The sequence below is a fragment of the Ambystoma mexicanum genome, chromosome 12 (genome assembly GCF_040938575.1).
Source record: "Ambystoma mexicanum isolate Mex_15411 chromosome 12, UKY_AmexF1_1, whole genome shotgun sequence".
Lineage (NCBI taxonomy): Eukaryota > Metazoa > Chordata > Amphibia > Caudata > Ambystomatidae > Ambystoma > Ambystoma mexicanum.
In genome coordinates this window covers 475,592,776-475,619,385 of record NC_090936.1, presented here as the reverse complement: position 1 = coordinate 475,619,385, position 26,610 = coordinate 475,592,776, and the positions used below count along the sequence as shown (strand labels likewise).

General features: G+C 44.4%; 1 protein-coding gene across 1 annotated transcript in view; it reads left to right on the top strand.

The window, feature by feature from the left end:
- Window positions 1-26,610, top strand: part of LOC138513681 (uncharacterized) — a 352,424-nt gene that overhangs the window by 75,543 nt on the left and 250,271 nt on the right. Inside the window, exon 2 of the mRNA XM_069628746.1 lies at window positions 12,119-12,176. Within this exon, the coding sequence (XP_069484847.1) occupies window positions 12,119-12,176 (58 nt within the window). The remainder of the gene's footprint in view (window positions 1-12,118; window positions 12,177-26,610) is intronic.

Here is a 26,610-nt window from a genome sequence, read left to right as displayed (position 1 = left end):
TATATTCCAGGCACTCAAAACAGCTTGGCTGACGCCCTGTCAAGATGTCAGACTTCCGAAAATCACTCTTCTTCATTTAGTCACATGATGTTTCCCCGAAACCGAATAGTGGGGATAATCTCGTCATTCCTTCAAGAAGTTAAGACAGCAACCCAACCAAATTTAGCAACCACTGTGCCGGGTGGCTTACAACCTCAACTTCGCTGGTCTGAAGGCCTTTTACTGGTGGGGCAGCGTTTGTACATTCCCTCTAGACCCCTACAACTGAAAGTTCTGGAATGGGGTCACAACCATGTTACCGCCGGACATAGGGGTGTCAAGGGTACTGTGGAGTTGATCTCTCGCTCTTTCTTCTGGCCTTCTCTTTCTCACGATGTAATGCAACACTCTAAGTCGTGTATGGTGTGCGCCCAAAATAAGAACTCCACTCACAAGCCCTATGGGTGTTGATGCAACCGGAATTGCCAAGCCAGCCATGGTCCCAAATATCCACAGACTTTATAGTAGACCTGCCCCGATCCCAGGGGCTGACATGTCTTATGGTTACCATTGATTCATTTACCAAGCTGGCCCATTTCTCAGCGCTGAAAGGAGTTCCATCCGCTACAGAAATGGCTGAAGTATTCCTTAGGGACATATTCAGGCTCCACGGGCTGCCTGATAAGATTATCTCGGACCGGGGCTCTCAATATACCTCTCGATTTTGGGGCGCACTATGTCAACGGTTAGGTATAGAGAGGGCCTTGTCATCCGGTTTCCATCCTCAGACTAATGGTCAGACAGAACGCCTTAATGCCTCCCTGGAACAATACCTCCGATGTTATGTCAACAAGTATCAGGACAATTGGGTGAGTCTTCTGCCCACCGCCAAATTCGCATATAACAACGCTGTTCACTCGGCGACGGGACTCAGCCCTTTCTTTTGTTATTATGGTTTCCACCCTCGAGGTATACTACCAATTTTCTCTTCACCCTCTAATATACCCACCATCGAATCCACATTAGATCAAATAACCTCAGCCCACACTACCGCTCAACAAAGTCTGATATCTACCAGACGCCGGTATAGGCTTATAGATTACAACTTCCCAAGTCCATGTCTCGAATACACCCAGTCTTTCACTCCTCCCTCTTCCGGCTAGTCGATTCAAGCACTCCTGTTAGAAAGGCTACCGGGATAGCGAGTTATCCCCAGGCTATACCCGAAGAATATGAGGTATCTGCCATATTAGATTCCAGATATCGTAGAGGCAGATTGGAATACCTTGTGTCATGGAAGAACTATCCCAGTTCGGAGGATTCTTGGGAACCCAGGTCATATGTACATGCTCCTAGACTGTTAAGATGTTTTCACCGAACACATCCGGGGAAACCGGAGGGGTAGGATCTGGAGGGGGGCATACTGTCACGCACGGCAGCCGCGGCCGCTGGCGGTTTTGGAGACGCTGGCGCTGGGGCGGCCATTGATATGGCCGCGACGCAGCTGCACGTTCTCCAGCCGCGGTCTAGCTGCTGCCGCGGCCGCTGTCGGTGGTGGAGACGCTGGCGCTGGAGCGGCCATTGTTATGGCCGCTACGCAGCTGCACGTTCTCCAGCCGCGGTCTAGCTTTCCGCCGTCGGATCAGCGGCGCACTTCATTACTAGCGCCAACCCGGAAGCCCGCGCGTTGCAACCTATTCGCGTTAGGCTTCCGGGTTGGTATGCTCTAGTGCCTTTCTCCGTGTTCTGTTCCTCTCTCGTTTCTTTCTCCTGAGTACGTTCTGCATTGCCCTTTCGTCCTCTCCCTTACCTCTCAGGCTCCCCTTTTCTTCAGCAGTCCTTCTGTTTTGGCTACCATATTGGCTTCAGCAGTTCTCCTTTTCTTTTCTGTCTGTTGGGTTCCATCACCCCCATCCTACCTTCGTTCTGGAAGGAAGTTCGTTCCGTGTGGGAATCCTTCAAATCATTTCTGACCTGGCATCCTGTTATCCAATCCAATCGGAAGGGGTTTTTTGTGCCTTGTGGCTTTTTCCCCTTCATTGGTCTGCCCCGGTTCGGGGGCCCCCGTAGGCCCCGAGTCAGAGGGGCAGGGTGGCTTCCTCTCGAGGCAGACCCCATCTGCATTCCCGAGAAGAGGCCCTGAGAAGAAGGAGATTTGGACTCCAAACAGAAGAAGAGACAGCAGGTGAGCAGGAGGGCATACGGGTCACTGTGGATAGTGGTGAGGAGTCGAGTAAACCAGGGAGCCATTGTGACAGCTTGTCCCTCCCGGAAGAGGGGCCGCAGGTAGTGCTATTCCTTTCGTGAGAAAGACACTCTCTCAGAAAAAAAGAAAGAAGAAAGAAGGAGAAGGATTATTGTGCTAGAAGACCACAAATATCATCCATTCAAGACCAATCTTCAGGTGAGGAGGAGGAAAGGGGAGAAAGGTTAAGGGTGGAGATTGAACATTCTCAGAGGGCTGACATATTGCTGCAAATTGGTATACCCTGAAGATAAAACTTAGCGACTGGGCATTATTTGCTAAAGAAATTCTTAATTTGCACCGTCGAGTGCCCACCTTCTCTATAGTGCCTTGCCACTGATGAATTCATGTTTGCAGTGCATGATTTATTTTTGTTGCAGCATATTCTGACTTTCTTTGTGGTCTGTCCAACATAATATATGCCACACGGGCACCTATTACAGTATATTACATCAAACTCGGCAAAAGTAGCAAAATCTCTTAGTGTGATCTTCTCACTAGTTCTGTCATGAAAAACAAAAGGACCCTTCATGATACTGTTCTAATTCCTGCAGTTCAAACAGCGTGATGTGCCTTTCTTTTTTAGTAGTAGTACGCTAGTAGTTGTAAAGTGCTCAGTTTACACTAACACATCTTGTAAATTATGACATCTAACAACAGTACCGCCTACACTGGATAAACAGATAGGAGCCCCAAGATTCCACTTGTCAATTGATAACTAATATCCCAAGTGCCTTCAGGCAAGAACAAAATCTGAAGAAAATCGGATATTTTAACAAATAAGCATGAACGCCTTCCGGCATTGCTAATTGTGGTTAATACAATACACCTGTTGATTACAATAACATCACAATTTTCACTGGATAAAAGAGATGGGAGCCCTGGCAATCTTCCAATTTTGGTTCATTATTAATTTACCATCTGTTACCAAGTCAGAAACACCAGAGATACCAACAATTCAACACAAACGTTTATGAATGCCTTTGGTACTGCTCGTATCATTGCATGGTCATTACAGAACTGCACCCTACTAGGAAATGACCCCTCAACATTGACGGGAAGCTTTAGACAGTAACTTCAAACAGATATCTCACCAATCTTACAAGACACACTACTGTGCATCCCACCAATAGGTTGTCAGTCGATGACAGGATGATCAATGAACTCTAACCCTTCTAAAGCAATACCAGATCAGCTTAGCCTCTCTTTGTGTTTTTGTTTTGTTAACTACTACAGCAATAAAACATGGGACATGATAGAGTATGAAAGTAGTTAATCAGATTCTACAATACAATTAAAACAAAACGAGATACGTTAAAATACATTAAGATCAAAAACATATAATCCTCAACAGAATCGCCTCAGTTGATAATAACAAGCATATTTCGAAAAGTGCATCAACACAGACAGCTAGAACCAATGTTAGAGTTGCGTGAAGAAACCCCATCAGACAACCATCTTCAACGGCAGTTACTGCCGAAATCTTAGAGTCATCATTTTATGTAACTTAAATTAATTTAGATATTATTTAAGATGCCTTTGGGAAATAATGCTGTAATGGCCAAGTGACACCCCCTATCGGGCAGCTGCAAAATGTACCTGCTTCTAAGAATAAGATTGATTGGCTTTGCCCGGATCTCTTTATAAGTCTGACAGAAAAATAATCACTGCAATGTAGTTTCAATCTTATTTGGGCAAGATGGACAATAGCAAAATGAATGATCCCTATCTTCCCATTTGTCAACAAGTGGTTTAATGTGACGAAGGTTGCATCTAAAATGCTACAATAAAGACACACTCTTGCATGTGTCACAGGGTGAAGAAACAAAGAGCAACAGACATGTGAGAGAACACCACTTTGTTTTCTTCTCATTGATACCACGTATCTTTAGACCGAAAACAACAAACCAGGCACCTCTGTGGCCATGTAAGGATGTCACAGATTTTGAGGAAGTTCACTTTTTTTTGTTTTTTTCTAATATCGTCTTTGCTCAGGAAAAATAAACTGATGCTGTGGTTTTAACAAACATATACCTCGCTGGGACAGGCGCAGAGTGCCGACGTGGAGAGTCTGTTGCTGAGTCCAGTCACACGCTAGTCAGCCGCCTGGCGCCGAGTGGGTGAGTCGTGATGGAGCCCGACATGTATCTCAAAACAAGGAAATAGGCGAGGCGGGACATGGAATGTTTGCCTGGCAGCTGGGGAAGAACCGGAATCCTCCAGAGCGCCTCCACACTGCAGACACGTCAGCACCTTGAGGTGGTAGGTAATGAAACCAACTGATCACTTGGCGCTCCCCCCCGCTTATTTCCCCATCGAAGGAAGTCAGCTACTCGGAAAACACTTTAAGGCTGAAGGAGGGCCAAGACTGGCCCAATGTGCTGCTCTGCACAGTCCTACCCCCGGCCACTGGTAGACCCATGAAGGCCCCCACTCTGGACTCTGTCTTGCCTGGGTGGCAGGGGCCCTTTCCAGTGAGTATGGGCAGCCCCTAACCCCTGCCCACTCCCACTTCCACTCCCTCTCAAACCATGTCAGTGGTAAATTCGATGCCACCTACAATCCAACTTGTTATTCCGCAAACACACGCGAAAGCACTGGCAACTCTAGCCTCCCCAAGGTGCCCCTCCCAGCATTGATGCCAGAATGAAGACAAGCCCCCCCCCCCTATTGGGTGGAGCAGGGGGGAGTTGGCAATCACCCACCAGACAAACGAGCTGACCAGCCTGGGTGAAACTGGCAACCACCTGTAAGAGTCTGACCCCCTTGCTCCCCAAGTCACCATGAACTCAGGCGTAACCTTGGGGTCCTTACGGACAGTTGATCAGAGGCCAGTGGTACAGGGGCACAGAGCAATGCCGCTGACAGTGTCGATACAGTGCTATCCTCAGGAGATTGGCACATATGCCTCACGCCTGAAACCAGCTGACCTGCTTGTAATGCCAATGGGGAAACAAAAAATGTGCAGCAATCTGAGCAGACAGCCCCAGTCTAAATGGCGATGGGAAGGTGCCCAGCCTCTGGGGTCAGGACTCAATAAATGGGTTACCACAACCCCCCTCCCGATCATCACCCTCTATAGGAGGGGACGCTAAGGAACTAAGGGGCAGTGTGCTGTTGGAAGGAGTGGTGGTATTTGAGGCACGGGCGGGTTCTGGAAGGCCAACCATTCCACCTGAACTGCAAACTGCTGTCAGAGCCCCAGCCCAAAAGAGACCCCACACTGAATCAGCCATTCTGACACAGGATGGGCCCACAGCAAAAGTGCTGATGGACTCTCCCAGTCTGGCCAATCAAGGGCTCTCCAGGGACCTGCCCAAGTGGCTCAATCTGCAAGACTTACAACCTATTCCAAATCAGGGTGGCAACCTGTGCCGGGACATGAAACTTTTGACTGAAAAGATTGACGCCCTGACAGCAGCTTCTAGATGGTCCAACCACGCCAAAACTGGTTGTACGGCCTCAAGTCTAAGAATGACACTAGAGCACAAAGCACTTGAGCTAAGCAACCCTCTACCGGAAGCCTCCACGGTGAAAAAACCTCAACAACTGCTAACCCAAGATGAAGAGTATCAAAGCACTCATCGATCAGTGTCCCAACTGATCCCACCTGCAAACTTAGATATCTCACATAGTGCCCAAGAAGACGGTTCACAGAGACCTGGCCGAATGGACAAGTCGGCGCACCGACATTCGGGGAAGGATGTGTTTAGTCAGATGTCAGTGATAACAATAGCACTGGCGCCTTTCACAAAGCTGTATGAGGCCCTTAACGACACCTTAAAGGACCAAACCACCTTATTGGCTATGCTCCACACCAAAATCCACTTAGAGGGCTTCATTGTGGCCTCTGACAAAACAAGAGAGAAGGGACTACTGGAACCAGTGAGCACCCACCCGGTGGAAAGAAATGAAAGTTTACGGGCTAGTACACCGCCACTGCCAACTGACGATGGCTGACAACAAGCACAAGCCGTACTTAGCCAGCCCGACCAGGCTCTCCGCCTCCAATCGAGGCTCCCGGCGCGAGAGCAAGGGTGCTCGACAGGAGGAGAGATACAGGGTGAAGTGTTGGTCTGTTCCCTGCCCTTAGAGCCTCCCCATGATCAAACGGCCAACCTAAAGGCGGTGGACAAGGAAAAGTCCCTGCTAAAAGCATTTTCAGTATTTGGGAAACCACCTTATTGGCTATGCTCCACACCAAAATCCACTTAGAGGGCTTCATTGTGGCCTCTGAAAAAACAAGAGAGAAGGGACTACTGGAACCAGTGAGCACCCACCCGGTGGAAAGAAATTAAAGTTTACGGGCTAGTACACCGCCACTGCCAACTGACGATGGCTGACAACAAGCACAAGCCGTACTTAGCCAGCCCGACCAGGCTCTCCGCCTCCAATCGAGGCTCCCGGCACGAGAGCAAGGGTGCTCGACAGGTGGAGAGATACAGGGTGAAGTGTTGGTCTGTTCCCTGCCCTTAGAGCCTCCCCATGATCAAACGGGCAACCTAAAGGCGGTGGACAAGGAAAAGTCCCTGCTAAAAGCATTTTCAGTATTTGGGAAACCTAAACCAGTACCATCAACCCGAAGGAGGGTGGCCAGGAACATGAAAATGCCCATGATGGTCCATGCTAAAGACTCTAGAAGTATTTTGCAGAAAGTCACCCTTTCTACAGGGGAACTTTGTCCAGCCACAAATCTGCACGCAGACCCAAGTAACTTTTGTGCCGATCCTCCGCTGGAGAGCTACCGAGACATAAGTCTCAACGAGGAAGACAAAGTTATCTCATTAGATATTACTACTCACTTGGTTGACTCAGAAGAGGAAATCGCATACATTGATGATCAAGAAGCTCTTGACCCGGCCACCCCACCAGCGGTGGCCTCAGGAGTAATCAGCAACATTACCACGGCACCTACCCAAAAATTCTTGCACTAGCCGAGAAGAGAGAGAGGGCAATCAGGAAACACGCCACAATCAATGTCATAGGGCTTGCTGAGGAGGGCCCTTAGGGAAGCTTGAGCAGTCAATCTGAAACCCCTGGCCCACCACAATAGACACTGGTGAAGGAGGCCAGAGCGGGGACCAAACCTTTTCTAAGACCGTCAAGTTTCTTCAAACAACCAATTCAAAAAGCGCGTCTGAATATGGCTACATGCAAACCCAGAAATGCTCCTTATGATATGATATGGCATTTATAATGCGCCTATACACAAGTGTTTCAAGGCACGATGCGGCAAGGGAGGGGGACATAGACAAGACAGAGACAACAATCCTACTAGGCCAAGTGTCATTCAGATCGGGCAAGTGCAGGGGAAGGGGGAAGGGGAAAAGATCAGGATGGAAGAGGAGTGGGGACAGTGTAGTACATGGGATAGAGTAAATAAAAACAATAATAGAAGTACGGCCAGCTGGTGGCAAGTGCAAGGATAAGTGCAGACATCAGGTGTCAGGTGCTGGTGGGGGACTGTAGGGATACAGAAAACAGCCCCCAAGTGCGGGGGTTGCCAGGGAGGAAGCAGAGGTGTGCAACTGGCAGGGGAGGGGACCTAGGCCCGAGATCAGAGGATGGCCAGGTAACCAGTGCAGTTTCAGACAGGAGTCGAGCAGGGGAGAGGAGGAGAGAAAGCAGAAGCAAAGAGGAAGGTTTTGAGGTGCGTCCGGAACCAGAGATGGTTCTCCTCAAGTTTCAGGGAGGAAGGGAGGCTGTTCCATAGGGAGGCACCCGCCGAAGAAAGAGATCTACCACCGACTCGTTGCTTGGAGAAGAGACTGACCCTGAGGGAGTTGGCAGCGGTTGAGCGAAGAGCTTGAGAAGGAGGACATTTAGGAACTAATGTACTAGCCAGAGGTTCTCCTCAGTCTCCAGCTCGATTATCTAACTCCACCCCAGCCAAAGGAGCTCTGTGCCATCTCAGATTGGAGAGAGTGGTTGACCAAGGGGATGAGTGCATACTAAACAGATACAACGTGCTAAATCTTTGCCACAGTATTACACCTCTACGTCAAATCATAATTGACGATTTTATAATAGTGGAGTTTACCCAAGAAGACAGGATGGTCCTGGTGTTTCTGCATTTGCGCTGAAGGGTGCTCAAAAACCTGTTGAGCCTCAGCAACCTCCTTGTTATCACTATGCTACGACCTTACGGAAATCAGTGGCCCCCCGAAGGCACTTAATTCCAAATTGGCTGGAGCCGACCGAGACAATGGAGTTCTTGGTGAGATCCCAAGGACGCTACCACATACTGTTAGGGATCCGGACAAAGGTAGAATCGGAGACAAGGATTCTTTCTACTCTCGGACCTACCTGGCTAGGCATGAGCTGAAAGACCCGCAGCTGCTGACAAATAAACCAAACGTGTCTTTTACTATAAGCAGGCCTTGAAATCCCGGTTAAAATTACCAAATTAGTAGCCACAAAACCATCAGACTTGCCAGAGGAGAGTTCATGGTCCTGGATGTCAGAGGCACTTAGGTACGACCCACCTGTATAGCCAAAAAAGATATCACCGGATGGGCCCCTTCTCTCCCTTATCTCATGGAACACATGAGGCTTCCCACACCTGACAAAGCCTGGGGAGACTTCATGGACAGAAGCAGACTTTATATGTCTACAAGAAGTTTGTCTGACAATGAAACCAGCCCTGGACGCCTATGTGAGCTTTTTAAATCCGGCAAGTGCAACTGGTCTAGGCCGTCCAACCGTGGGCCTGCTGACTCCGATTGGGGCGGGTACAGATTTTAAAGTAATCAAATCTACTAACCACGGGCCCTATGTTCAACAAACCATTCTGAAAAAGACAAAATCCTCAGCAAAGGTACAGATAGTAGGGTGCTGTCATCTATCCCTAATAAATACTTACTGGAATCTGGCAAAGGTCAGGACAAAGCAGATGCTCAACAACATCAACATAATCATAGATGAAACGTGCTTGCTGGAAAACTCCTCAATTGTTGTGTGTGGAGATCTAAACTCCCTGTGTGAGGCTGAACAAGCTGCACATTTTAGCAGCACTACTACAGGGGCCCTGAAGTCTGCCCAGAGAGGTAGAGAATGGTCACTGTTAATGAAGTCTCGTGACCTCCACCTCTTAAAGAGCAACTTTTGAGAAAAACATACTGCAACCTCGAACATGGCAGTGAGGTGTGCAATCCTCAGTAATTGATACGTCTTTGTATCAAGTGATCTCATTGAGCTACTAACATATTTTGAAGTGATACCATCTCTGGGGAGCGACCATAACTTGCTGAAATCGTCTTGGCGGAGAGTTAGGGCGATGCCTGTCTACTGTATGCCAACTCAAGTTGAGCCAATAAACCGGATCGAGGCTTTAGAGGTCAAAACTGGATGTGGAAAAACTCAGCCAATCCCTGCTGAGAAACAGCATGTCCAATCCCTCTTCTGATGGCTACCTAACAGTGGATTATGTGCCTCTATTGGTCCATTTCCAGGTCCTGAATGTACATTTTGTGGGGTGGAAACTTGACCATCACCACGCCCATGACAGGAGGTAGCTGAAAAAGAAGAGCCCTAAGGAAAGCGGTGACCGCAGTAAAACGATGAGAACCACCTTAGCGGGGTATCATATGCCTACAGAAATCCAACAAAAACTGGATAAGAGGCCGAATGAAAGGAGATACTTCTTAAAGACGCTCAGAGGACCTTGCAAGCTTTAAAGGAAAAAAACACACCCGCTATTAGGTCTATAGTAAACTAAACAGGACCTGGTACAAACTCCATAATGATAAACAGAGTTGCAGAAGGCTCCTGGGTCACCTTCTTTGCGACTCTTTTTTTCAGAAAGCCACAGAACAGAAGAGGCCACCTACCTTTGGCCAACGTGGACCCTGGACTACGAGGGTGCCGAATTAATTGGCCTAATAACTCACTCAAAACCCCCTCGAGCGCCGGGTCCAGATGGTCTTTCAAATATAATGCTAAAAAAAAGAACAGAACAATCTGCGCAGATTCTGGACCAAATTTCGAAAAGGGTACTACTCTCAAGTACTATATCGAATTCTTGGCGGGAGGCAACCGTGGTTCCAATCCACAAAAGTGGTGATTGAGGCGACCCTAACAATTACAGTCCAATCGCACTACTTGACGTTCTGGGGACACTTTACGCCACCCTTCTTCTCCGCAGGCTGTCTGAGTGCTTGATGGCAGAAGGCCGACAAGATCCCTTTCAAGCTGGGTTTACTAAAGGCTCAAGGACCTCGCCCCCAATTTTTCTTATGTCTTTACTGATGTGTAGATCCCAAGTAAGAAATCAGAACACTTACATCGCTTTGTTGATCTATCAAGAGCTTTCGACTGAATCAATAGGAGAAGGCTATAGAATAAACTTCTGTTATGGAGTTGCCCCATGGACTTGGTCGATCAGATCAAATCCCTACACACATACGCATCGTGCAGAATTCAGTTTAATGCCACAGGTCTGTTAAGTGAGAAGATCCCAATCGACCGAGGAGTAAAACAGGGGTGCTCCTTGGCACTGGCCCTATTCAATCTATATATTTCAGATCTGGCTCTCTCTATGACTAACATTAGGTGCCTCCCACCAAGAATTGGAGGAGTCAGATTTTGTAGATGGTGGTTTACACAAGTGGCTTGCATTATCTGCTAGCTGAGATCAAGAACAGAAACTAAAACAGAGTTAACCATTGCAGTCCATCAAAGGAGCACTAAGACATGGGTTATCATGCAGACCTGCATTGATTCCTAACAGGAACCATGCCCAAAAATAATAATGTCCCACAATGAGCAAGATGGCAAGACCACCTGTTACATTATGCAACACCCTCCCCTTTTTTGGTTTAATACATGATATTTCTTTCCACTACTTTAGGTCTTAATGTCTTTTGGTATCATTTTAATTCCCTTTCTTGCATTCCAACTTAATTTTCCACTTTCTTTCAACTTATTTCTATTACTTTCTCCCTGTTTGGCAGGTTTCTCTTGCTCCTCTCTTCTTCTTATACTCTTTGGCGTCCACCCTTTCCTGCACTCTAGTCCCTTATCCTCATAGTCCTTCCTCTTCGTACCACAATCTTCTCATCTAATCTATGTTCATCAAAGCCACTCGTAATCTTCTATGCTTCCAAGAAGGGCAATGTCAGATATCTTTGGAGGGTTATCCTATAGATGTTAATGGAGAAGAGCAATATTTAGCAAGGTGGTAAAGGTTTACTAGTACGCTGATCTATGAAGTCTATGAGAGGCATGCCGTTAGGTGGGAGGGAGTAAATAATTCCAAAGAAAATGAAACCCTCCAAATGAGGGTAGGTTGAGAGAGAGAGGTATTATTTCCCTCTTTGCCTTCCATGTTTGTTCACTACCTTCTTTTTTTCCTCTCTCCACTATATTCTCTTTTATAGTATTGGCCATGTTATCCTTCTATCCTGTCTCATTGTTTCTGTACCCCTCGTGTTTCCTTATATCTTTTCTCAGCTTTAATCCTCTCATTATCTTTCTGTCATCCAAATACTCTGTATTGGCGCTACTCCCCCTTTTTACCTATCTCTATCCATTTTCCCATTGTCTCTACATACTTGTCCCGATTCCTGTTAGCCAAGAATGTATCCTGTCTCTTGCTCACCTCAGTTTCCCCCTCCTTAATCCTGATTGCAACATTTTGCCTTATAACACTCCTGTTCAATTTACATTTTGTTCAGTGTGTCCCTTTTCACTTGCTTGCTTCAAACACCCATACTCCTTTCCTCACCATTCATTTTTGCATCCTCATTTTCATATTCCATATGTACTCTCTTTTCTATTAACTCTCCTCATGCTCTCTATTGCATGTCACTTTTCACCTATTAATTCTCCACTTGCTCCATTCATCCTGATTTTTGTGTCCAACACCATATTTTCTCGTATTTTGTCTCTCTCCAGTTGGGTCAAAGAGTGATGGAGTTTGTGAATAGCGTCCAGAGCCAGCATCGCCCTCTCGGTAAGTTGATGTGTATGTATGTTTCTTTGTATGTATATATGGGATCTATAAAGGGTTATCCGAGCTGGTAAGCAACAGAGTGCTGAATACAGGGGGCACACCTAGAGGGTTACAAGTAAGGATGTGGGGGCAGCAGAGGAGTTGAATGGAGTTCGGTGAGATGATTTTTGAAAGGGTATCGCTGAATTGTAGGATGGTGGGGGCCAGTCCAATTTATCTTCAGTCTGTCTGGAATCTATACTGTTTTTGGAGAATGCATGACCATGTGTGCATTTTTTGTGATGCATATGGGTATTGTGAAAAAGAGTGACATTCTAGCTCTCCGACCGGCTACTTGCTTGAATAAGCCCCTAGTGTATCAGAAAGTGATGAAGGTACATTTTCTCACATATGATGCTTATTTGGGGGATACAGTTAATTAACAATTAAAATACACCTTTGGATGTGTCTTCTTTTTAAGAGTGCTACATTTTATATATTATCTCTTACATCTTTTCTGTTATATTTGTGAGAGGCAAATATGATTACAAGCTTTCAATGTGCTCCCATAACCGAGCCTTAGACACAAAAATTATAGTTTAAGAACTTTTCTACTCTGTGTACAGAATACGAACTGGATGTGCCAGGATGGTGGAAAAATGAAACAACTAAGGTGTCAGGATGATAGGTTATGTATTTATTTGTATTTATTTATTGGGGTATAGTTCATCATGTGAGCTTTTCGCACTACAGAAGTTAGAGAATTACACATCAAATCACCATAAAACAACAACACAAATAACAACAAATACACACAAAAAACACAATTAGCAGGCCCATAATTTAAAAAGGGATTTGGTACAATAGATCAAGAGAATTTAAAATATAGATAAATACAATTTTAAAAATCTTATTAAATTCTATGAAATTTGGTGGCTCCTCTAGCAGAATCTGCCATGAAACAGCAGGAGAATGTATCCTAAAACTCCTAAAAAAGCAACCAAGAAATGTAGTTCTAAAATCAGTCAAACTTTTACATTCCATTGCTAAATGATACACAGTTACAGTTTCTCTAGAATTACAAAAATGAAAGCATCGTTCACACCTAAGGACTCGGTTTCTAGAGGGTAACAAATTAATTCTGATTTTCAAAAAATATAGCCTCTTTTGTGTGTCTGGAAATTTCATTAAATAATTCTGAATTCTAAAACAATATGATGTTGATGAGTAAGTTGCTTGCATTTGTCAATAGTTCAAATCCACTCTGCCTCCCCTATCCTCTTTTTTTTACCTTAAGAGGATTCGTTATCAGGAGGGCCAAAGAGGTGTCTACTGACGATAGCACCTTTGCACAATTTTCAAACCATCTATTGACAGTCGGAATTCTTCTATTATTCACAATTTCATGCATAGACTGCAGCAGTGAAGCCTGTGGTGCCGTATATATTTTCCTCATCATGGGCATTGCTTTCCAGGTAGCCATGGCCTTGATTGAAAGGATACCCAACTCAAAACAAAGCAAAGAAGTTGGAGTTCCCAAGGGTAAGCCTAAAGTAGGTTTCCGACATAGGCTCTCAAGGGTGTGCCATTGCATATCAGACCAACATAGAATAACATCTGCTCCATAAACAAGCACCGGGATAACCTTAGCTTTATGCACTTGTAAAAGAGGAAGATAAGAGAACCTTCTCTATCGTCTATTTATCATTTTAGCCTGTTTAATCAGCACTTTAAGTTTAGATCTCAGAAATAATCTCTGCTCAGAGGAGTTAGAGGTGTCAGAAATTAAAAAGCCCAAGTACACAAACTTTGAGACCACTTCCAAGTGTTCATCCGCGAATTATCATCTGAACCCATTTACTCAAGTTTTTTTAGTAGGACGCAGAATCATGATCTTACATCTGCTAGTATTCACCACAAGGTCGTTTACCCTGGCGTATTGGTGCATTGCCTTAATCTGCCTCTGCAGACCAATAGGTGTGTGATCTATCAGAATAAGGTCATCTGCATACAACGACCAAGCAGGCTTTTATAAGTGCACTACCAATGTCACTGATAAATACATTCAAAAGTATTGGGGCAAGGACACAGCCGTGCTTTAATCTACAATGCGTAGTAATGCGTTGTGACAAAAGACCTCAGCATTTAATCTAATCCTAATAGTAGTATTCTCGTAAAGTTCTTTTATGATAGCAACTAAAAATGCAGGACACCCCCAGCTGACAGGTTTCGACCAAAGAAGGGAGCGATTCATCCTATGAAAGGCTATTGAAGTCTATAATCCAAATATAAAAGCACATACCTTTATCGTAGTAACTGCCCTTTAGTATTTTCAATAAAACCCCATTAAGGTCCATGCACACTCGCTTGATAAAGCCAGATTGAAATTGGTCCACTATTCTAGCAGTAGAACCCCAACCTCTTAATACTTGCTTCAACCCTGAACGAAAATCTTACCTGGAGCATCCAGCAGGTCAATAGACCTATCGTTAGCTGGAGAACATCTATCCCCCTTCTTGAAAATCACAATAATAAGCAATGATTTTTCAAGAGGGGGGAATTTGTCTAGAGCTCACACCTTTTGAGAAGAGAGTAAACAGGATGCCAGACCAAAGAATTAAGTTTCCTTTGAGAGTAACATTAGACAGCCCATCTGGGCCGGGAGCTCTAGAATTTTTATTCCTTGTAAAAAGGGCAAGGATGTCCTCCCTCTCAAACTGTATATTCCACTCAGCAACATTAAGAACCTATTTGGGATAAGGCACCATCTTGTTTTGGGCATACGTATCGGAGTAGAAACTCACCCAGTCGTTTTCAGTAATGGGGTTCATCTGACAGGTTGAGGATTAAGAGGGTTGTTAATAATTCTACAAAAGAGCTAACATTGGATTCTCTTAAACTTGATAACATCTTTTCTACATCATTATTGGCTTAAGTAATTCTATATTGGCATAACCAATTATTGTATCTATTTTTAATTACGCACTTAGTAGAAGCTCGTTGTTCCAGCACAATGGAATTGAGAGAACAGAGTTCCCTCCTTAGTTATTTTTTCTGAATTTGAATATTTTTATCAAAAGAGTGGAAATGCCTACATCTATTGATGTTAGGATTATAAAGGGTTTTATATAGGTAATCAACTAAGTCAACAAATAGACGATTGCCCAGAAGTGTCCTCATCCTCTAATATTTCTGCAAGAAGAATGTTGAACTGTTCAACTGAATTCGGATCTCATGTAAGACGATTCCCAGCATTATTACTGTTCACTTCCTAATTATAATGTCAGGGGTATTCTGTCTTAATTTTTACTTTCCAAGGGAATCATAAAAACAAATGTTCACTATCTGCTGATTCAGCCACTTGCAAGGACACACAATTATAAAACAAATCTCCAGATGAGAAAATATAGTCAATAGTGGAGGAGGGGCCTTACCCCTCCATGTAGGCTTGTAGGGAATATCCACAGGCAGATTCCCATTTGCCCTTACAGAATTCCAGACATACAGCAAACATCATACAGCATATTCAACCAATCAGACCCTCGATGCAAGGAAGATTTCTTATAGGCCGATGGCAGTGCAAGGATGCCCAATTCGTTCATATAACAGCTGTTAAAGTCTCCACCCAAGATTACATCCAAAACGTCCTGAGAGCAATAATTAGTGTCCAAGATCTTTGCCACCAAGTCAATCATAACTGTTAGTGGGGTAGCTAATGGGTTCCAGTGTTAAGGGGTAGGGTGGAGGATGTATTAGAACATTAAGTTTATCCCAATCCAATCTAACAATTTGCATACTCAAATCAGGAGACTTTAACTCTGTGGAATGAATGCCCTTTCTAGTCTGAACTCCTCCAAGAGCCATTTTATGTGCAGGGTTAAGATAGATATTAAATCCATCCAAAAGTGGTTTGTGCAACAACCAAGTTTCTTGCAAAAAGAAAATGTCGACTTGTATAAGGTCGACATCCTGTACTTGGAACAAATGAGTATGTCTCCTGGTTATCCAGAACAGCAATTTTAAGAGGTCTTGGGGCGTCCCGGAGTCAAGCTATTTAGCTGTGTTAAAGTTATTAAATAGATCTTTGGCTAGCCAGAATCAATTATCTTGTCGCTCACCAATCTTTAGATTAGGACTGTCCATCGTCACTTTCCTGGGTTTAGTGTTCGTTATTGAACATGTAATCTTGAGGTTGACATCTGGTCTGGGCAGTTTTGGACAGAATGACTCATTCTTATCCCAAAACTGCACCCAATCAATGTCACTTTGGACAATTCCACCTAAACACGGCACATAGCGGAACAAAACATTTGGTATATTTAGGATAATTCGATCCCTAACAATTGGAAGTTTCTCCAGCAACAATAAGTTAATTTGGTTGTTGGTTAAAATATCTTTCCCTCTAGAGGCTGAACCTTTATAAAGGGGTTTAGATGCCAAGGAGAGTCAACAATGCTCCATGGTCAAAAAAGGATCCTCTACATCCTTACCTTCATGCCCAAGGCCACCCACGATAACAGGGTCTTTCTCTTACTGGGCAGAATGTTTTTCCCCAAGCCACTGGAGGAAGATTTAGGCACCAAGGCAAGTCAACGTTGTTCCATGGTGAGGGTCTGTTGGAAGATCTTGTAAGCCCTTCAAAACCTTCAAAGCAGAGTATTGTACCAGGATTGAAGAAGGTCAAGTGGTATGGACAGCATGGGGCCCAGGTTCCGTTGGACAAGATACAGCTATCACTTCCTCATCAGACTTATAGATCGAAACATTCAACAAAAGTGAATTGACTGGGGAGGAGGCACGATCGTCACACTGGTCGATAGAAACAGCTGCTTCCAAGCATGATTGAGTCGGAGCAGTAACAGTAAAACGTTGTGCTTTTTTACTAGATCATGTTTTCCACTGAGGACGAGAAGCTGGAGCATGACTTTCCCCAGGCGACATAAAGATGCCGCAAAAATTTACGAGAGTCACTATTGGTGTTTAGATAAGCTCTCTTCTGATTTTTTGATTTATTTTGAGGGCCTTTTTTCAGCGAGTGAACCCCTGGCTTTTTAATAATGAATAATTATCTTGGGGCTCCTCAGGACACCAAACTAGTGTTTTATGGCATAAGAATGGCTGAGGGAGCAGGCAAATCAGCTGTTTCAGGTCCTTTGCTTGCATTCCTAATAATCCATTGTTATTACCCTGGTGGTCTGTTTTAGCCCCATCAGACACCTTCCAAAAATGAAATTTTGGAATGCAGCTGGATTAATAGATTCCTTTGATTCGTGATATTCCCATTTATAGTTACATAATAGATCATAGGACAAAATCGAGCAATGAAAACATTGTTGCCCCAATTGGAGGAGAGAAATTGCTTGCTGCAGCTTCCAGAGAGAATAATGCGGGTAGAGATTCAGGTAAGTTTGACGTATTAGGTTTCCTAGAGTCAAAGACAAGGTTTTGGAGAGTTATGCAAAGCTTGAGTACCTAAAATGACAGGTTGCACTGCAGCATGCCCCTGATCTGCCAATATGGATGTATAAGTGTAGGTCATATGTGTATTATGATGAATCCTACAGACTCCTCACTAAATCCCTGCCTAAAGTCTCCTCCCAGGTGACCAGGGAAAAGCAGACGCTATCTGATCCTGACCTTAGGGGTTGTGTTCTGCGGCAGGATCACATGGGAGGAGAAAGGGCCCAGTGGAATGAGAGGACTCCGTGGGATGAGACGCTGCATTTGTCCACTCAATGCGAAAGTATGTAATGGTTAGTTGTAATAACCATATTTTTGTTCCACAAGCTAAACATATAAATATGGGTGAAAACAATCACAAACTCCTAAGCAGCGGGAGAAAAAAAAAACGAATCCTGGAGACTTGTAAAGCTAAAAACCTCCCTAAAACCCAAACTAACAGTGAAAGGAAATCTGTGAATAATTACAGCTTAAAATAACTGCCTTCCTCTTTTCAATCAAGTCTGGTGACCGATCCTTATGATATTCCCTCGTAGAATATTATAGGGAACAGAGATGAGTTTAAAAGTGAAAATCAAACTGAAAAAAGAATGTTGTCATTAGGGACTTCGAGTCCCATAATTCCCTAAGTACTGGGACGAAGAAGAGGGCTAAAAAGGTACAATGCAGCAGGAGTGGTCAGATTGCTAATTCAGATGACTCACACCTGAGGGAAACTGAGAGGCTTAAAAGGCCCCCTCAGTTGCAGGCAATTAGCAAGAGCACGAGCGAGAGAGAGAAGAAGAGCCAGTGCAAGAAGCAGAAGCAGTATAATTTGTGCAGGCAGCCAGGGCAGAAGCTGGAAGAGGGAGAAGACGCTGGGACCACTGTTTGGCCGAAATCAGCTGCCGGTCCTGAGAGGGTCTGTGCCTCCAGAAGCCTGAAGTGCTGAGGTCACACAGCGTGAAGCGTGCAAGAGGGACGCTTGCCCTTTGAGGACCTGTTCTGCAGAGGCTGTGCAGCACAAGCGAAAGCAAGGCCACTCTCCTTCTCAGGAGGCTATCTCCAGTGATTGGTGTGCACCAGAGGGCCTCAGGAGCAAAAGGATCTCCCGGTGCAGATGGCGCATGCAATGGAAAACTAAGATAAACAGTTTTCCGGTTGGCGAAGAGCCCCAGAAGCAGAAACTCTACGATTCTGTGGCCCAGGTAAACAAGGTAAGTACCACATCTCTGCCAAACCAGGAAAGAAAAGACCCTGCCCAGACTTAAAGCTGAACAAAATATAGTTACAAATCTGCCATAAAGTGCAGCAGGCTAGTATTCCTGTTTTCCATGAGTCTACATTGTTTTACTGATTTTCTTTTTTCAATATTGCTCCAACATGGTGAGAAACGCACATCAAATATGAAAGTTACAATGGCAGACAATTATAGATCTTTTTTATCTGTAAGTGGGTTTTGAACCTGGTTGGTCAGTTCGGTGTTCTTCCATAGACACATTCCTTAACTTGGATAGTATATTGTGCAGGAAACGACAACCGTGCATTTAGATTAAAATTACAGCCAGTGTGCACAATTAATTGTTGACTGATTCACAGTTACAGGTGGAAATTATCTGTGAATTAAATGCAAACACAGGTGTCACACTCCTATTAGTCAGAGTGAACACTGAACGAATGCATGGCCCTGCAGCGTGACAGAAGAAGTTTTGCAAACATAGGGTGGCATGTGAGAGGAGAAATGGAAAGGGTAGATGGTAAGGAGAGGAAGCAAAAAGGGAGGGAAGAATGATGCAAGAGTGACGTGGCCCTCAGAAGATGATGTTGGTGACTCTGAGAGGGAGAGGCCAGAAGTGATTCTCTGCACGAGATGTGAATCACTGAAGAGTGGAAGTGGGGCAAGAGAATGTGAAATCAAGAGAACAAAGTATGATGAGGATTGAGGAATGCTTTTTGATGTAACATTTGCAACGTTATAGAAAATTAAACAAATAATATGTAAACCATATAAAGGAAGGCGCCAAAACTATGCGGAAAGGGCAGGGAGAGAAGAAAAAAGAGGTTAAAAGGGAGATATAAGGAAGGAATAGAATGCAGCCCTAGGTCCTACTCCACCTCCAGCCAGCTGTCCCCAAGCGCTGCCTGTAAGTGTCCCCAGTGCCCAGGCTGATGACAACTGAAGCATGTGGCGCAGTCCATGCAGAACACAAAGGAAAAAGCTCCCCAAGCCCACACAAGGCTGAAGAGGGTCTGGCTGCCACCGTCAGGCAGCCAAGTGCTCCTGTTACAAGTTTAAGCCTCAGACCTACTCTCACTGGTAGAGTTTCCTTAGATGACCACCAGAGCCGAACTTGCCTTGCGCCCCCTTCTGTGATGCTTCACACCTTTTGCAGCCTTCTGCTTGAAAGTCGGTACCTACACTCAATACTGCAAGTGTTGCCTGTTACATTTCTGGGCAGTTTGCCACAGTGTGAGACTGAGACTTCATGATTGACGTGGAAACCTCTTAAAATCACAATGTTCACAGCATTTGGTTGAAATGGCAGCAGCTGACACCACAAAGAATGTTCTAGTAACCTTGTCTCTGTAAATCTCTGATTTGGTTATATTTTGAAGTCTGGGTCATTAGCACTTCAAATGGCAATTTGCTTTGCAAAGCCTCACGTTCAATTCTCAGTCCGTACCTATGCCTAAGTAAACTGAATCACAAAGTAAACCTATTTTTAAAAGATTCAAAACATGGACTGATTCATGTCTGCTTCTTTGACAAGCATAAACCATGTTCACTTTTTGTGTAAATTAAAAGTTTTGCACATTGTGCATATCTGCAAGAAACATGGTTGTGCCAAATGATGCTCTCAGGCAAGTGACTTTATCACACAGTCCCTTTGAGGGTGTGTCTATGTCTTGAAGGTAGCACAACCTATAGGGCAGCTTGCACGGGTCCCAAGTTGCCCAATGTGAAGTGTAAAATCATAAACATGTCACTGCTTTTACGTTAACATCGTATTGCATTGTGCTACCTGAAGTATTCCATGTATAGTGCAGAAATGCTGAATGACATGAGCTACACATGCCAGAGCCCGCTAAACATGATCGGAGAGCTGTTCCTCAGTAGCTTTATTGGTTGGGAGAGTTTTTCTATTAACCAGTTTGTTGCTTTCAGATTACTGCTGTGCAGCAGAAGAGACATTTACTTCTGCCACTGTGCTCCTCAGATGATGCCAGTGGCACATGTTTGTAGATCCACGCACTTACGCCTTAGGGCCCTCCGGTGCTTTATAAATTAATTAAATTTAAAAAATCACAAGACGTATTTGAACAACCCTAATGCATAGGTTTAATTCAGGGAGGGCCATCAATGACTTGCATCCAAGTGCAGTCGATAAAATATGTGTTATTTAGTTGGCTAAAAACAATATGTTATTTATGAAACCGTACATCCCTGGCGCTCACTACTGACACATTGAATTGTACTCCTTGCGTTAAGTAACTCCTACACCAGGTGTACCAAACGTGTGACTATCCTGAGGTTTCCAACCACAACTCCCATAATCCCCCAATATTGAGTCCAGAACATCAGAAAATGTTGCAGACCCCTGCTGTAATCTACAGTGGTTTTTCTCAAAGTAGGGATTGGGAGCCCAAAGCGATAGTTGGTATCGTTTCGCTCCCTTCTTTGACCACACATTTAGGGATCCAGTTTCCCTTAAATAGAACAGGACTTTTTGTATGGGTGCCCCAACCTAGCGCATCTGCCATATTGGAACCTCCCATATATGCCTTTGTGGGAGCTTCTGCAGCGAGAGATGGAAATCGAGAGTTTAAAACCACAAAACCAGCAACCAGGCAAAGATATAGTAGAGAACATTGACCAAAATTACTCAAAAATACTCTGGTGGAAGAACCTTATTGCAGATCAAAAACAAAAGTATCAGCATCCAATAACAATAATGAACCTATGTGTAGACAAAAAACAAAGGAATAAACATAAGTAACGAGAAAGTTTAATACACATCCAAGTCTTGTACATGTTTATTAATCTGAGCCCAGCAAAAGTGTTACTAGTTGGTCATACAAAATAATAATAATAATAATAATAATAATAATAATAATAATAATAATAATAATAATAATAATCATCATCATCATAATAACACTGATACTGTGCACCTGTATAGCACACACAAGAATGGTTTAGTTACAGATATATTTTGTATGATCTAACTCAATGGGATTCATTTTATTATACCTCAGAATGATTCAAATCTGAGGTGGCCTTGATTCTGTGGCCTGCCGGGTCGAGCGGCCGCTTTAAGAAAGCAATGAGACAAGGATGTGAAACCGTCGGTTAGCCACATATCTTTGACGTCATTACTTAACCCAATGAGCTATGCTGGGGTAATACACGTGTGGAGTGCTATTAATTTTGCAAGAGAACATGGGCACGGGAACCAATGCCTACACCTTTCACTGAGTAGAATTCCCTACCTGACAGACAGGAAGAAGCTTCCCGTGGTGCGTGAAAAGCTTTCAGAACCGGCCTGGGACGTGCACAAACAGAACTGCTAGCAGAGTTGCCTGTCAATTTAGTTGGACTGGCAGGTTTGGTTTGCCTACGAGCCAATGCAGCATTGAACTGAAAGCCAGCTACACAGGACACTATGCTCCATTCATCTCCTCTCACTCGCAGCCTTCCCACGCTGTTCCCCTCGTCCTCACACGACATCACACACTAGTACTACCTTAGGTTTAGCTTGAGTTGAATCTCTCTCCCTCGCTAATCACTAATCAGTCAAACGCCGTTGTGGAGGCCGGCCCAGCCTTCCTGCTCAGTCTCTGCATGCATCGCTGCCTGGCTTTTCCACTTCGCTTCAATGATGAGTCACCCACTGACTGGACTAACGCAGGCTGTGTAGCAGTGCACTGCGCAGGGGCACATGCAGTTTGTTCCCTGGCCCGGCACGTACCAAATGCGCAGGTGCGCTGCAAGCAGAAGTACTTTTTTAGCCTGCAGAACTTGTACTTTTACACGCTGACGCTGCAGAAGTATTTTTACACACTGCATGCAACTGGGATGTGCAGCAGACAGTGGCAGACACACAGTGCACTGTGAACAACACAGACATATTCTGGGGTGGATGAATGCCATTATATCCCCTCCACTTAAAATTGTGGGTGGGATTTGTCCTCCTTGTCCCCCCATCTCCTACGCCAATGGCGACTACCTCTCCTGAAACCTGTTTCTAAGGGACTAAAAAGATTGGCCACCTGAGCCCACTGGGTCAATTCTTTCAACAATAATGTTGCAAAGATTTTAGATGGTGTGTCAATCAATGAAATAGGGCGGTAACTGGAAGGATCTTCTCTATTACCTTTTTTAAAGATTAGGATGAGTATCGAGAATTTCCAAGAAATCGGGCAGATGGAGTCCCTAATTATGTGGGTAAATAAGTAATAAAGAATATCTGCCCAGAGTACAGGGGTGTTCTTAATAATGCTGTTTGTCACTTTGTTGATAGCGATCTCGATATCTAATCGGTCAAAGGAGGGGGCTCAAGGTAACAGACAGATGTTAACAGTGCTTGGCGCCTTCTCTACATTGCGCTTTGCCTTGTATTTATCGGTAAAGTATATTACCCAAGCATCTTCCAATACTCTGGAGGACTGACAGTGGAGTGATTGTTGCTTTTGTTATTTAGTGTCCAACAGATGGCACGTGTATCCTGGGTAGCAATTCTACTGAGCAGATCTTGTTTTTTCACAATGTATTTTTGACGTTGATGTAATCAGCACCAATTCCTGTACTGCTTTACCAATACCTTTTTCCCTTTTTCTTTCTCCTCCCAAGTTTTAAGTGGACATCTAGTGATATTCCTAGCTTCACGCCTAATTTGACTTTTTTTCCTTTGTATTTATCTATCAAAATCATTATTTTTCGCATGCAGAGCGATAGTTGCCTGAACTGTTGTACTGGCCCTCTTTTGTGTTCTGCAACTTGACAACAGCTTAGGCAATACCTCTGGCAGGGAATGTGAGAGTTTATCATCCTCTGCCAGGTTATTCCACCAGTTGTACAAATTAGTGTTAACTTGTATCAAATTGGTGTTATATTGAGCAATCCTAGTACCCCAACCCGAAACCACCAAATGGCCACTTTTCACACACCCAGCGGGGTCTACTAGTTGTAACATTGCATGGTCAATTGAGCTTGATTTTACTATGTCAGGTTAACCAACTCTTCTGTCGCACAATTATTTAAAAAAATATAGTCTCTAGTGAAGGATGAAAAAACATTTGACCAGGCAGGAACCTACAAAAGAGACCCCTCAAAGAGTAGGTTGGTTTGCAAAAAGGTCCACCTAGAGAGAAATTTTGACCAGATCTTACCACAATCATCCCTACTCAACAAGTGAACAAGCGGGGCACCACTGCTGGTATCATCCAGCTCATCCCAACCACCATCCATTACCACACATTTGCAAATAAAATCTCTGGCCAAAATGACTAAACCACCCAGCTAGTTGATGGACCAGGCTACTAATACATTCACAATGTCTTGTAAAACTGTGTCCAGATCTGTGCTTATGGGATTGAAATAAATGTTAATTATCAATACGGCTGTTTGGTGATAGGATTCCCTAGTATCCCAGATCTTATCACAATCATCCCTACTCAACATGTGAACAAGCGGGGCAACACTGCTAGTATCATTCAGCTCATCCCAAATCTCTGGCCAAAATGACTAAACCACCCAGCTAGTTGATGGACCAGGCTACTAATACATTCACAATGTCTTGTAAAACTGTGTCCAGATCTGTGCTTATGGGATTGAAATAAATGTTAATTATCAATACGGCTGTTTGGTGATAGGATTCCCTAGTATCCCAGATCTTATCACAATCATCCCTACTCAACATGTGAACAAGCGGGGCAACACTGCTAGTATCATTCAGCTCATCCCAAACACCATCCATTACCACACATTTGCAATTAAAATCTCCAGCCAAAACAACTTAACCTGTCCCATGAAAGTGCGAAAACAGCTACATAAATGTAACCACCCGGGTAGGTGATGGACCAGGCTAATAATACATTTTCAATGTCATGTATAGCTGTGTCCAGATCTGTGCTTATGGGATTGAAATAAATGTTAATTATCAAGATGGCTGCTTAGTGATAGGTTTCCCTAGAATCCCAGATCTTTGTCATCAGGATGACATCAGAGTTTATAGGCAATCTCTCAATACAACACCACCTTTTAATTTGCACAGCTGTTAGGCCTCCCTGTTAATTATTTTCTGGGCAAATGCGGAGTCGGTTGAATACCCATCCCATATCGGAGTAGTTCTAAGCCAAGTCTCTATGAGGAGGATAATGTCAAATGTGTCCAGGAGGCTCTTGGTGTCATTGGTTGGGTAGGAGTTGTGGCCACGCGAATTCTGGCTTAGTAGAAGCCAGGGTGACTTCCTGCTGAGGCTGGGAGGGCTGAGGTAAGCAAGCCCCAACTCAGAAGATCGGGCTCATAGGAGAGGTATCCCCTCTGCTCTTGATGAAAATAACATGTTACTGTAATCTTGGGCCGTTGATGATTTTTTTGGCTAGCTTTTCCTTGACACGCCCAATAACACTCAAAGCCCTTGAGAAGGATTTCCTCTTGCTGTCCAACCACTAACTTCTCAATCATCTTGGAATGAAAGTGAGCAGCACAGTTCCGCAAACAAGCATGATCAAATAGATGTACAAACTTTTGGTTGGAAGATGAAATTGAAGTTACCTCAGGAATAATGGACAGCAGGGCCAACAATCTATGCCAATTTAGGGGGGTGTTCCAGTCGTCATTGAACAAGGATTAAAAAATCAGGATCTGGCCATTACTGTTCCTAGACAGGCCAATGTGAGTAGTTGCCGTGTATGCGTTCGACCCCTTCTTTGAATGTTGAAATGGGGACGACCAACCATCACGCTGAGTAGTTTTACTCAATATTACATGATCAGATTTTTGCTTTTCCTGTTGGACACCCAGATCGATGTAAGGTTTCTGATTGCCCGGCTGAAGTCTGATCAACAAAACAAGATTTCAGAGTGAGAGGTCACATCCATACAGTAGTCTCATAACAAAGTGAAGAAGTCAATACCTGCGCATGTCTTGACTTAATACATTTAATTAGCATAAAAAATGACAAATGATAAATGGCACAATTTGGGGATAGAGTACCCAGGAGTATTTAGAAACACAATACAGGTGAGTATAATCCAGTGGAATGAACTGGATCTAAATAGTTGACATACAAGTTCTGCTAATATTAAAAACATATTGGTTATGCAGAGGCAACTCCAGGAAGTGTCAGCAGGTGTCTACAGGGGAAGCCACCCCAGTGACCAGCCGTCAACCAGCGACTACAAGGACCAGTAAGGTAGGAGGGCCGGGGTTGGGAGAGGTACAGCTTTACACCAGATACCTAACCCCGTTGCCCCAAACTGCATTTGATAGAAGGGCCGCCGCGCCCAAATTGCATTGTCTATTCTCCAAACTGCATTGATGGGCTTTTCTCCCACTATACAGGTGTCTCAAACTTAGCAGGGCCGCCGTGCCCAAAGTGTATTGTCTGTTCTCCAAACTGCATTGATAGGCTTTTCTCCCACTATACAGGTGTCTCAAACTTAGCAGGGCCGCCGTACCCAAAGTGTATTGTCTGTTCTCCAAGCTGCACTGATGGGCTTTTCTCCCACTATACAGGTGTCTCAAACTTAGCAGGGCCGCCTTGCCCAAAGTGTATTGTCTGTTCTCCAAACTGCACTGATGGGCTTTTCTCCCACTATACAGGTGTCTCAAACTTAGCAGGGCCGCCGTGCCCAAAGTGCATTGTCTGTTCTCCAAACTGCATTGATAGCCCACTCCCACACCGTACGGGTGTCTCAAACCTAGCAGGACCGCCGTGCCCAAATTGTATTGCCTGCTCTCCAAACTGCACTGATAGGCTTTTCTCCCACTATACAGGTGTCTCAAACTCAG